Source organism: Protopterus annectens, chromosome 1.part0, assembly GCF_019279795.1.
Source record: "Protopterus annectens isolate FY-2018-M chromosome 1.part0, PAN1.0, whole genome shotgun sequence".
NCBI lineage: Eukaryota > Metazoa > Chordata > Ceratodontiformes > Protopteridae > Protopterus > Protopterus annectens.
In genome coordinates, this window is record NC_056725.1 from 27,032,203 (window position 1) to 27,045,648 (window position 13,446).

Genomic DNA, 13,446 nt, shown 5'->3' on the forward strand with positions numbered 1-13,446 from the left:
TTCTTTTGCAGGTTACTGCAATTTTATCAGCCCAGTTGCTTCACTATAAATGTATTTGATTTGACTGTATTTCTCCCCTTTTGTTTGTTCTTGGAGAAAGAAGTATTGTGAGAGGGAGACATAGGAAGCGGAAGGGAGATAAATGTACATCGGTGATGCAGTCTTCGGTAGTACTCAAAACAACATGCATTTATCTTTCATTTGCAACCACCCCCAAACATTTGTGTGTGTGTATGTATATGTGTATATATATATATATATATATATATATATATATATATATATATAGAAATATAGCGATAGGTGCATTGATTTTCACGTGCCTCTCTGCAGGTATATTACTTCAGATTGCATTGTGTTTTTCAGGTGTGATTTCAAGTGTAAAGCAACACAGCCACCACCAAAGATGCCATCTGTTGAGGAGAAAGCAAGCAGCATTTACCTGTTGGGTGAGGAAACGGACTGTGATGGTTGTAGCAGTGGTTCAGACGATGGTATGCACCTTGATGTACCACATAATGCCAACCAGAGTGAGGATGATGATTATGACTCGGATGATGACATTCCACTCGCACGTCTGCGTGAAAAGGCCATTGCCTGTGATAAGGATGATGCTCCTGTACCCGCCGTTCCTGAAAGACTACTACCAGTTGCCAAAGCAGACCTGACCAGTAATTATGACAGTGACCAAGACAGTGAGGATGAGGTGCCACTTGCACAACTAAGGAAGGTGCCCACACACAAGTTGGCCACACTATGGCCACCAAGGGCATTCAGAGTATGACGCAGACGATGACATGCCTTTATCTGTGTTCACGAAAGCACCTGGTCTAAATGACACAGCTATGCAGTCCTCCACAGTGCATGGCACTGCAACTGCTGATAAGGGTGTGGATGTGCCTTCGCCTGTGCATGATGTGGGAAGTAGTCCACAGTTTGGTGATTGTGATGGAGATAATCCTCTAGATACGAGTCCAAGTAGCTCCTTGTCAGAGACTGGTATGGGTGTGCCTCAGCAGGGAACATGTGTCAACAGTTCACTACCAACTGCAAGCAGTACAGTTGCTACTGGCATTCAGAGAGCATCATCTCTCAACCCTTCAGCCTTTCCCATTTCCAACTGTTCCTTGCGACCCAGTCAGGTACGCAGAGCATGCCCACCACGTAAAATCACGTGGGCAAAACATCTTCAAACTTTACACATTGAGGAATTTGTGGGGCCAGTAGGACCAATAGATCACTTGGGCTCAGATAGCACAGAGATGGACTTCCTGAATTTGATGTTCCCAGAGGAGCTATACACCTGTATTGCTAATGAAACAAATCGCTATGCTGCACAGAGGCAGGCCGCAGCAGGCAAGGTTGATCTGGTGGAGTCCTGTGCCCAGGAGACATACGCACATTTTAGGTGTCAGAATATACATGTCTATTGTACATGTTCCTGAATTGAGGCAGTACTGGGAAACACACCATGTATATGGTCGCTTCCCAATAGCAGAGTACATGACCAGAGATAGGTTTGAAAAATTCAGCAGTACTTCCACTGCAATGATAACAGCCTGAGCCTACCACATGGTGCTGTGGGTCATGACAAGCTACATCACGTACGGCCAATACTGGATGCAGTGCTTCATGCATGCAGGACACGTTACAATGTGCATCGTGAGGTGGCTGTAGACGAAGCCATGGTTGGCTTCCGTGGACGCTTGACATTTAGACAGTTTATGCCTGGTAAGCCTGAGAGGTATGGCATTAAGGTGTGGGTGTTGGCAGACTCGACCAATGGGTATGTACGTGAATTCCAGGTATACACTTTAAAAACGGAGCAGAATACAGAGGTCGGGCTGGCACACAGAGTTGTAGTTGACTTAACTAGGGGACTGATTGGCAAGAAGCATCACATTTACTTTGATAACTTCTTTACCTCTGTTCCACTAGCACAGCAATTGCTGAAAGATGATCTATACTGTTGTGGAACCATGCGCACCAATAGGTCAGGATGGCCTCTTACATTCAACAGACAGGCCATTGGAAAAGCAGCTCGAGGCTACTACAAACAATTGCAGAGTGGACCACTGCTAGCTACTGAATGGAAGGATAGCAAACCAGTATTCCTCCTGTCAACTAACTGTAACCCAACCTTGCCAGTCTCCAGCACATACAGAAGAAAGCGTGATGGAAGAAAGACATCAGTGCCATGTCCACCAGTTGTAAACATGTACAACAGTTACATGAATGGGGTGGACAGAGCAGATCAGCTGAGGACACAGTATCCCAGTGCCAGAAAGGCCCGCAAATGGTGGCTGTACTTGTTCTGGTTCTTATGGGATGTGGCCATTGTCAATGCTTTCATTATATTCCGTGAAAGTATCAGACATCAGCAACTATCACGTTCTGGACGTATTATTCCGGCAACACAGTTACAGTTCCGAAGGAACCTAGGCTTGCATCTACTTGCCAGTTACACAAAGAGGAAAAGATGCACTGAGATTACTGTCCCAGAGGCTGTGAGCCGATTTGAGCATGGCTCTCACTTTCCAGTGAAATGGCATAAATCAAGATGCAAAAACTGTGCCAGCAAGGGTAAACGTGCTGAGCCATCATGGGGGTGCCCAACTTGCAAGGTCAACCTGTGTGTCGAATGCTTTGGTTCATAGGTTCATAGGTTCATAGGTTTATACTAGGCTATCTGCCCTAAGGCATTTATAAGCCTAGCCCAAATTATTGTGGCTTACGCCACCCCTTATATGAAAAAATACTGTGCCCATTAGTTTGTTGTGCCTCTGTCCAGCAGTGACCCAGAGATGATTCCCGGGGTAAACCTACGATCTCCCATCCACAGGTCTAGATTTCTCTTGAACAGAGTCAGCGAGGTGCTCTGCCTCACATGGACCGGGATTTTATTCCACAGCATAGGGAGTCTCTGAGTGATAAATCTATCCCTCCAGCACGTCCTATTTATATCCGTGCTAAGGTTTAAGTCGCTTGCTCTAGTGGTTTTGGTGGATTTGGATTTTTGAGGTGGAGCATGTCCATTAATTCCGGGTTGGACATGGCCTTGTATGTCAGGCACATGTCACCTCTGAGCAGGCGGTATGCGACTGAATAGAGCTGGAGTTTCTTCAATCTGGCAGCATATGACAGATTTTGGAGTCCCTTTATCCTTTTGGTGAGGAACTTTGGGGTCTCTCCAATTGCTGCAGATGTCGGGTGAGATACATCCCGAATGGGGCATTGTACTCGATCATTGGTCTGATAAGTGAAGAGTACAGGGAACAATGACCTCACTAGATCTGGATGTGAATCCTTCATGATCAGGTGGGCAATGTAGAAGGTCTTTCTAACCACTTTAGCAATGTGAGTGTCAAAAGAAAGGCCACTGTCAACCTGGGTCCCCAGGTCCCTGATAACCTCTTCTGTGCTTAGTGGATTGCCACCTATATGGTAGCTTGGGGTTACCTTGTTTTTCCGAAGGGTATGACTATACATTTTTGGCGTTAACTTCAGGCCATGGCTCTGGCACCAGCTATCTGTTTCCGTGAGTCCCTTCTGAAGGATATCAGTGTCCGATGCACTTTCCACTATGGCGCCCAGTTTGCAGTCATCTGCAAACGTTGTCAGCCAAAGTCCTCCCATGTTGGCCTGTACTTCTGAGAAGTAGATGCCAAACAATAGGGGGCCAAGGACCGAGCCCTGTGGGACACCACTTGTGACCGGCTTGGAGTCTGACACAGCGCCAGCAACTCTAACCCTGTGGGTTCTGTCCTTAAGCCAGTTTGCAACCCATCTTGTGACATATGGGTTTACATTTAAGCTGGTAAGTTTTCTACAATACCAGTGGGGTATTGTGTCGAAGCCTTTGCAAGGTCAAGGTAGGCTGTATGGACTGCCTTTCCTCATCAATGGCCTTGGTGACTATTTCAAGAAGTCAACCAAGTTCAAAAGGCATGATCTTCCCTTGACAAAGCCAAACTGGGTCGGGTCCAATGTCTGCAAGTCCCCTATATCTTTGTTTATGAGCTCCATTATGATCCTCTCCATAGCTTTGCAGACTAGACTTGTTAAGCTTATGGGGCGGTAATTACCAGGGTCCGTAGAGGCGCCACCTTTGTGGAGTGGGACCACAGTTGCCGTACGCCACTCCTTGGGCACGTATCCTGTGGTAAGGCTGAGATTAAACAGCTGCCTTATGTGCGGGTTTAATTCCTCATTTAGCTTGTGTAGCACACAGCCGGGGACACCATCCGGTCCCATTGATGCTGTGTTTTTAGCTTTAGAGAGAGCAGCTTTAGTACCATGGCCATAAATTTCTCCCATAGTGCTGTGGGCCTTGGGTGTGCCACTGTGATGTAATGGTTCCCTCCGGCAAAGGACACATGCAAAAAAACACAGCCTGGGTCAGTGTAAGCCTTTTGACATGTTGCCTTGATGTAGCTCTCCACTCAGTCTCCCTCCCTTCAGGTGTAGTCAGTGTATGTAGGTCAGGGCAACAGGGTTTACATTAGCTCCTCCCTTCTGCCCATTGCAGAAAGGACACATGTAAATAGAACAGGCAGAGGTAAAGCAGAGTGCCTCACCTGCTTTTTCAGTGTACATGTGCTCTTTCTGTGCCCCCATGTCAGTTAGCAGCCAAGCCCTTCAGCACGAATGCCAGGAAGGTCCCTCTTCACTTTTGTTTTGCCAACTGCTCTTAGGTTGCTGGTTGCATCACAGGGGGCATACCCAGCCAGCATGGATCTTGTGATCCACCGGGATGGCAGTTGGGAACCTGGAGACTCTACAGCACAGTCCCGTAGTGCTGCTGTCCTTGGTAAGCATGGGCTTGGGTGTGCCACTGTGATGTAATGCAAAACATGCAAAAAGACACAGCCTGGGTCAGTCTAGGTCTTTTGACATGTTGCCTTGATGTAGCTCTCCACTCAGTGTCCCTCCCTTCAGGTGTAGTCAGCGTATGTAGGTGAGAGTAGTACATGTATGAAGGTCAGGACAGCCATTAGTGAGTTACTTCAGTCCCTCATCCCTTCGGTCCATTGCTGAATGGGCACATGTAAAGAGAAAAGGCAGAGGTAAGGCAGACTGCTGACACTGAAGGAGGTCATGAGACCATAGTGGTATCAGCAGTCTGAGTGGGCAGCCGGCACAGCTATGGGACACTACAGATAACCGACATCTGGAGCCCCATGCCTGTCCTTGGCGTATTAGTGGAGCGGCGGTCCTTACCCTGCTTTTTCTCTTTACATGTGCCCTGGCTGGACTCCCTTGTCAGTGTCTACCCGTGCTTTATTTCAGATAAGGTAAGACTGTCTTCTGCTGTTCTGAGAGTCACTGGAAGGGAAGATGTTCACTGGTTCAGAAGGGATGGCATTCACCTAACTGAGGAGGGCATTGCGTTTTTCTTGACCAACCTCCACAATGGCGTGAGGAGAGCCATGCATGATTGTCAGAAGAATGGAAAACACCCATGACCAAGTCAGACGAGTATAGTAAGTAAAACACTTATGAAATGTGTTGTGTAAAATTAATTTCTCTGAGCTTGGCAAATAACTGTTATGGAAATTATTATTTTGTTTTCATTTTTTGGTAAATAACTTTGCAAGGGAGCATTTGAATGTGCCAAGTAATATCTCATTTTGAAGTCAGTATTACTGGTTCTAATATGGTAAAAGAATTTTGCCTGTATGTTTGACACATGTGCAGATATCAAAGTTTGTTTGCGACTTATGGTTATGGAAATTATGATTTTTTCATATTTTGGTAAATAACTTTGCAAGGGAGCATCTGAATGTGCCAAGTAATATCTCATTTTGAAGACAGTATTGCTGGTTCTAATATGGTAAAAGAATTTTCCCTGTATGTTTGACACATGTGCAGATATCAAAGTTTGTTTGAGACTTACGGTTATGGAAATTATGATTTTTTTTTATATTTTGGTAAATAACTTTGCAAAGGAGCATCTGAATGTGCCAAGTAATATCTCATTTTGAAGACAGTATTAGTGGTTCTAATATGGTAAAATAATTTTGCCTGTATGTTTGACACATGTGCAGATATCAAAGTTTGTTTGAGACTTATGGTTATGGAAATTATGATTTTTTTCATATTTTGGTAAATAACTTTGCAAGGGAGCATCTGAATGTGCCAAGTAATATCTCATTTTGAAGACAATATTGCTGGTTCTAATATGGTAAAAGAATTTTGCCTGTATGTTTGACACTTGCAGATATCAAAGTTTGTTTGAGACTTATGGTTATGGAAATTATGATTTTTTTCATATTTTGGTAAATAACTTTGCACGGGAGCATCTGAATGTGCCAAGTAATATCTCATTTTGAAGACAGTATTGCGGGTTCTAACATTGTAAAATAATTGTGCCGGTATGTTTGACACGTGCAGATATCAAAGTTTGTTTGAGACTTATGGTTATGGAAATTATGATTTTTTTTCATATTTTGGTAAATAACTTTGCAAGGGAGCATCTGAATGTGCTAAGTAATACCTCATTTTGAAAAGATTATTTATATTTCTAACATGGTAAAAGAATGGTACCTGTATGTTGTACTCATAGGCAGATATCAAAGTTTGTTTCCAACTTAGGTTATGGAAATTATGACTTTTTTCATATTTTGGTAAATAACTTTGCAAGGGAGCACCACATTGTGTGAAGTAATGCATCATTTTGAAGACAGTGTTACTCCTTACATCATGGTAAAAGAACTGTGTCTAGGCACTGTACACACGTACAGATATCACAGTTTGTTTACTCTTGTACAAATATGAAAATTATACATTTACAATACTTCTCATTATTATGCCCATATCTTTGCGAGGGAGCATGGTAATCACACAAATGATGCATCATTTTGAAGCTGACATTCAGATCCACAACTTCTACACTGATATGTAGGCTCTGTCTGTTACAGGTGATGAGATATTATGCTTTGTTTATTTATCAATTATGAGAAATAATATACTAATCATACTTCTGTGAATATCTCATGAAAGGAGTGTCACACAGTTATGGTTAAGGTATCATTTTAAAACTGACATTCATACTAATAAATTAAATTCAAATTGTATGGGTCTGCATAGTACATAGACCAAGATATTGTGCTTTGCTTTTCCAAAAAATTTAAAAAATTGCACAATATCAGCATTCCTTGCAAAATATTTAATTATGACTTTGATATGCACTATCAACATTTACACTGTTGGAAAGGTCAGTGTCTGCTGAACAACTTTCGCGTTTACATTTTTAGTGTAGCTCTTATAGTTAAAGAGTTATGAGCATTTCTTTTCTGTATAGTATTACAAATGGATTTTCTGAAAATGAGCTCAGGCTGCACTGTTGTTCCTATGGTGGAATTAAGCAGGCAGCTTCTCCTGAACTGCTCTGGACTGAATGAGTTAAGACAGAGGTGGTAAGTTTCACAGCCCCCACGCTAAAGGATAACACTGCCCAAGATGCAGAAACCTTTACAAATGCACTCTATGAGCACCTACAAGGAAGCATGGATCATGCCATCCCTAGCAAAACCAAGACTCACTCCCCTAAGAGAAAGAAACCAGTCTGGTGGACCCTTGCCATAAACAGGCTCTACAATAGGAGGAGGAAACTAGTTCAGAAAAAAAGCAAATCCCAAGAAGGAAAGACATCCCTGATCAGTATCAGTAAGAAACTAAGGTCCCTCATAAAATCCTCCCAAGGCTAACTTCCAAAGAAAAATAGCCAAGGATTTGAAAGATACCCACAAAGCCTTCTTTAGCTATGTCAAGAATCTAAGTGGCAACTCGCAGATATGCTCTGAGCTACTGCAAAATAGCACAAAATATACTGAACCCACTGATATTGCCAACATCCCGGCAGATAGATTCAGTGCAAACTTCACCCCTCTCTCACCCCCAAAACAGCCCACAACAATACCGGAAAAGTTTAGTGTCCCGGAAATCACAGACGCACAGGTGAAAACAGCCCTTTCAAAAGCCAAAAACACAGTGTCAATGGGGCCAGATGGTGTCCCAGGCTGCGTCTTGCACGAACTACAGAATGAACTAACCCCCCCCCCACACCTAAACACACTGTTCAACCTCAGCCTCTCCACAGGGTACGTGCCCATAACATGGCGCACAGCAACGGTTATTCCGCTCCACAAAGGAGGGGCCACAATTGACCCTGGTAAGTATCGCCCCATAAGCCTGACTAGCCTGGTCTGCAAGGCTATGGAGCGCATCATCATGGAACTCATTAACAAAGACATTGGAAACCTCCAAACACTTGACCCGACCCAGTTCGGCTTTAAGGGCAGATCATGCCTACTAAACCTGGTTGACTTCTTTGAGACAGTCACCAAGGCCATAGATGAGGGGAAGGTAGTTCATACAGCCTACCTTAACCTCGCCAAGGCTTTTGACACCATTCACCACTCGGGAATTATAGAAAAATTCACCAGCCTCAACATAAACCCCTACATCACGAGATGGGTTGCCAACTGGCTTACAGACAAAACTCACACGGTAAGAATAGTGAGCTCCAGGTCTGACTCTAAACCAGTCACAAGTGGTGTCCCACAAGGCTCGGTTCTGGGACCCCTACTGTTCGGCATATACTTTTCAGAAGTACAGGCAAACACAGGAGAACTATGGCTAACCAAGTTTGCCGGTGACTGCAAAATGGGAGCCATAACCCTCAGACATTCTCCAAAAGGGCCTTACTGAGACGGACACCTGGTATCAAAGTCATGGTCTCAAGCTAAATGCCAAAAAATGCATAGTCATCCCATTTGGGAAAAACAAAACACCCATGAATTACCACATAGGTGGCAGCGCCTTTAATACAGAGGAAGTAATAAGAGATCTGGGGTCCCAGGTAGATAGTAATCTCTCCTTTGACAATCATATTGCCAAAGTAGTTAGGAAATCCTTCTATGTTGCCCATCTAATTACTAAAGGGTTCGCATCTAGAAATAGAGAGGTTATAGTGCTCCTCTACTTGTCACTCATCAGACCCATCATAGAGTACAAAACCCTGTTTGGGATGTACCTCACAAGACACTTCCAACAGCTGGAAAGACCACAAAAGTACCTCACCAAGAGAATTAACTGGTCTCAAACATATGTCCTATGCAGCCCAACTGGAAGAACTCCAGCTGTACTGAGTGGCATATTGCTTTCTCAGAGGTGATCTCTGCCTGATTTACAAAGCCATGTCCAACTCAGAATTGATGGACATGCTCCACCTAAAGAAATCCAAGTCACTGCAAGCCACTCGCTCTAGTGAGCTAAACCTCGCCACAACAATAAATAGAACATGCTGGAGGGATAGATTCGTGTCACAGAGACGCCCCATGCTTTGGAACAAAATTCCTAACTACATTAGGCAGAGCACCTCACTAACACTCTTCAAGAGAAACCTTGACGAGTGGATGGGTAACAGAAAATACACCCCTGGGATCACTTCATTGGCTCTTCTTGACAGAGGCTCAGTTAATCAATGGGGCGGCGAAAGCTGACACTCTGGCTAGGCTTGTAAATGCCCTCTGGCAGACAGCCTAGTACCCACCTATGAACCTATGTTATCAGCACCAAGCATCATGCAGCATATGCTTGAAGGGCAAAACTCAGCTCAGTGGGTTAAATTAGATGACACTTCATACTCCAGGGTACCACCTACTACTACAGTAATAACAACATACTTATATACTGTATAAACTAAGGACATTATCAGAACAGTTTACTTTAGAGTTTTTACCCAAAGCAGATCAAACACAGTTGCAAAAAAAAAAAAAAACTCCTGAGAAGTTTTCACTTAAATGTATTTATTTATTTTACATTTGTTTACCGGGAAGGTCTGACTGGACAAAGCTGTCCGTTTTTAACACAGGCCCAGGGATAAAAGCTCCAGAAACAATTGCTAACATACTACACAAGATATTTATATGAGCATTGAGGTTTACACATACAGTTATAATATATAGAAATAACATACAATTGCATAAGACATTTAAATAAGCACAGTGGTTTAGACATGCAATTAAAAGTATAGCAGGTAGTAACACATGATTGTTGTTCATGCAGTATGTTTAGTAAAGATCATCTTGAATACATAATGAAAATAAGAGAAGAAAGGAAAAAATAAAAATACTAGCCAGTTTGTTAAAGGAGGAGAATATATACAAGTTCATATGAGGTTCATTGACATTTTAAGGGTAAGCTTTTCAATTTAGTCTTGGGGAGAGTTAGTGGGTATAGATGGGACAGAGGGGAGTAGGCGGCAGTGAGTTGGTAATTAACGTGTGATAATAAATATAGTGCAGCTGTGGGAATTTTAAAGAATAATGGATAGGGGAAAGGTGTTAGAATATGTCAGCCAGGTGCTAGGCAGTTGCATGTCTAGGAATTGTTTAGGTGGGAAATCAGCTGTTTTTTGAAGAAGGTTTTGTTAGGCTGCACCCTGATTTGCAGTGGTAGGGAGTTCCAAGTCTTGGCAATGTTACTAGAATACAGGGAGTCATCAGAGCTGTAATGTCTTTTGAAGATTGTTATTAGTGCCTTGTTAGTGGATCTAAGTTCTCAGTTACTGGAGTAGAGTGATCAGATCGTGTAAGACTGGAGTTTTGTCAGGTTGGCACAGTATTTGGTGAGCTAGAAGAAGTTGGTTTAGAGCTAATGTGTTAGGGAGTTCCAGCCAGGAAAGCTGTTTTAGGGCATGACAGTGGTGGGTGCGGTAGGAGAAGTTTGTGGCAAATTTTGCTATTTTGTTGTAGCATACTGATAGCTTCTTTAAATTGCTCTTGTTTAGATTAATTTGGACAGGAGAAGCATATAGTAAGGTAGAAAGAAGACGGGTACGAGCTAGAGTAGCTTTACTGTTGCCTGTTAGGAAGTTTTTACATCTGTAAAGAGTACTTAGTTTTTTGTTGATTTTGGTATACATGCAAAGTTTCATAAAAGTTCTGACCTGGCGGAATTTTGATCTTGCTTCTTTCTCCTTCATGCGCCCATGTGAAACGAGGTAGTCAAACACTTCACCTGATAAAGGAAAAAGGATGTCATATTAAAGCAATTTATTGACAGCAATGCAGTCTTTTAATCGCACAAATACAGAAAGAAATGTTTCCCCAGACAAAAAAAATAAAAAATAAAAACTATTTTTTTTGTAAAAGTACCTTGCTATCTAGCATTCAAAGGTAGAAGTTAAACATTACCACTATGCATTCTTAGAATGCAACACTAGAGTCGAGCAGTATTTGATCAGATATAAGCAAGCCATTGAGTTTGCAATAAAAATTACTCAATGTAACAAAAAGCAAAACAAAAAAAAAAAGTAGAGACAAATTTTACATGTTGAATAGTTAACTCTGACATGTTGCACAGTCTGTGACCAGTGTCCTCTTATCTGGAGGATACTTCATACCTCCACTGATGCCCAAAGTAGCTGGTCTATAAAACTCTTTCCCCAACAGTCACCAACTTGAGTCACTGCTGCTGCTGTCCACACTTATTTCTTGGACAAGTTTGAGCTGGAAACAGCTAGTATGTTTTTGGATGGAATCCTAAAGATGCACTGGGAAACCATGCAAACTCCACACCGACAATGGTTGGAGGTAGGTCAGGATTGAACTTTGTACCTTGTGCATGTGAGATGAAGGTCCTAAACATTATGAAACTGTGTCTCGTCCACAATAACTTAAACATAACCTGCTGGAAGGACAGCTACCTATTCAACAAATTCCTCTTCTATGGGACAGCATTCCCCTTCTTAAAGTAGTTCCCTAGCCCTCCTTCAAAGTAAGTTTTGAGAATGGATGGGTAACCATGAATACACTCCAGGTATGACACCAAAAACCCTAATGTAAAGAAACAGCAAGTGGTGGGACTTGCCATGACTAGGCTACAAATGATACATCCAAATCAACTGCCTAATACAAACTTATGAGCCTCTATTCAGTCTCTGCTAACCTCCTCTTGAGCAAGTAGCATGAGGATACTGCCCTTCACCTTGCTTAATGACAACATGGGAATCAGTTCCAGAGGTCCTTAGGGTCACTGGACTGGTCAAAGGCACTGCAAATTCAACCCGAGAGGATATTCCAGTTTTTGACAGTATACTGGCCACCCCAGAGTGATTGTAATTTGTGCCAGATGTGTCAGCAGTAACTGGCTCCAAGGATGCTTACTGGAAACACAGTTCTCTCACCTCAGTGTTGTTGGGCATAGGGAAACACTCAGATTCGGAAAGGCTGCCACCATTTTCCCCTTTGTTTCTTCCAAGAGTGCTCACTCCTTGAACAGTAGGAAGCTGAGGTCCTAGCTAACATCATGGCAGAATGGGTCCAGGTGCTTGGCTTTTAGAGAGTGAAGGAGTCCCGGAGAAATAATATGTGGCACTGTATTGCTCTTGTATTGAATCTAGCATAAAGAAGACAGCTGCCCTTGTTGTGGTGCAGTTTAAATAGAGACAGTAGAACTGCTAGCCTTTCAATGGAATTTGATTCCAGAATACAAGAAAATTATTAATCTTGTCAAAGTCACTACCAAATATCTAAACAAGGCAAAATTAGCAATTAAAAGGATAAGAAAATGCTTTTCCAACGAAATCCCTTAATGAATCTCTGGAGGAAGGCTGAAATAACAGAATTGTAAAATTCCCCATAGCAGGCAGAAGACAGCTCGATATGCAGCTAAATCCAAAAACTAGATGAACCAGCAAGTAATCGTACCAAAAAACTTTATTACAGAGTAAGAAAGTTAGCGCTTTCATGGTAATACCATACCGCTTCTTCGGGCAAACATGAATGGTGACAGAATAACTTATATGCAAATGACATCATCTCAAACAGCTTAACAGCCAATACAACAGACATTCATGCAGCCTCATTCTCAGCTTAAAGGCATATGAAGTAGATAATATTTACTAGCAAAAAATTAATAAAAAATAAAAAATAATAAAAACATTAGCACAAATAGATAAAAAACATGAAAGGTATTCATAATTAAGTAAACAACAATAAACACCCCACGGCTGTTTATTCCTTAATGCAGGCTTAATGAGGACATGATCATTCAGCCCCTTAACTAGGTGTGCCCCCAACCGCAAGATCCACTCTAACTCGACCACCTCAGTACGAGTCACTATATCACCACCACGCAGACCTGGGCTGATCACACAAAACCTGGAAGACAAAGTTGTGTTCAGGGCCAGTGGACAAAACATGTTTCGCTAAGGCACTAAAATCATATTGCTTCTTCATGCAATACACATGGTCCCTAATTCTTTCTTTTAAGCTCCTGTTCGTCTTACCGATGTAGAATTTATAGCAGACCTGACAATGTGCTAAATAAACCACATTCCTGGTGGAGCAATCAGCAGATGCCCTCAACTTCCTTAAGTAGCCTGTGACAGGGTGCCTAAAGAACCTAGACTCATCTATAAACTGACAAAAATTACAT

The 13,446-nt window shown here is 42.5% G+C and overlaps 1 protein-coding gene across 1 annotated transcript in view; it reads right to left on the minus strand.

Annotated features, from left to right (window-relative positions):
- MARK4 (microtubule affinity regulating kinase 4) overlaps window positions 1-13,446 on the minus strand; it is a 3,074,992-nt gene that overhangs the window by 2,067,742 nt on the left and 993,804 nt on the right. The window contains exon 6 of the mRNA XM_044080464.1: window positions 10,955-11,025. Within this exon, the coding sequence (XP_043936399.1) occupies window positions 10,955-11,025 (71 nt within the window). The remainder of the gene's footprint in view (window positions 1-10,954; window positions 11,026-13,446) is intronic.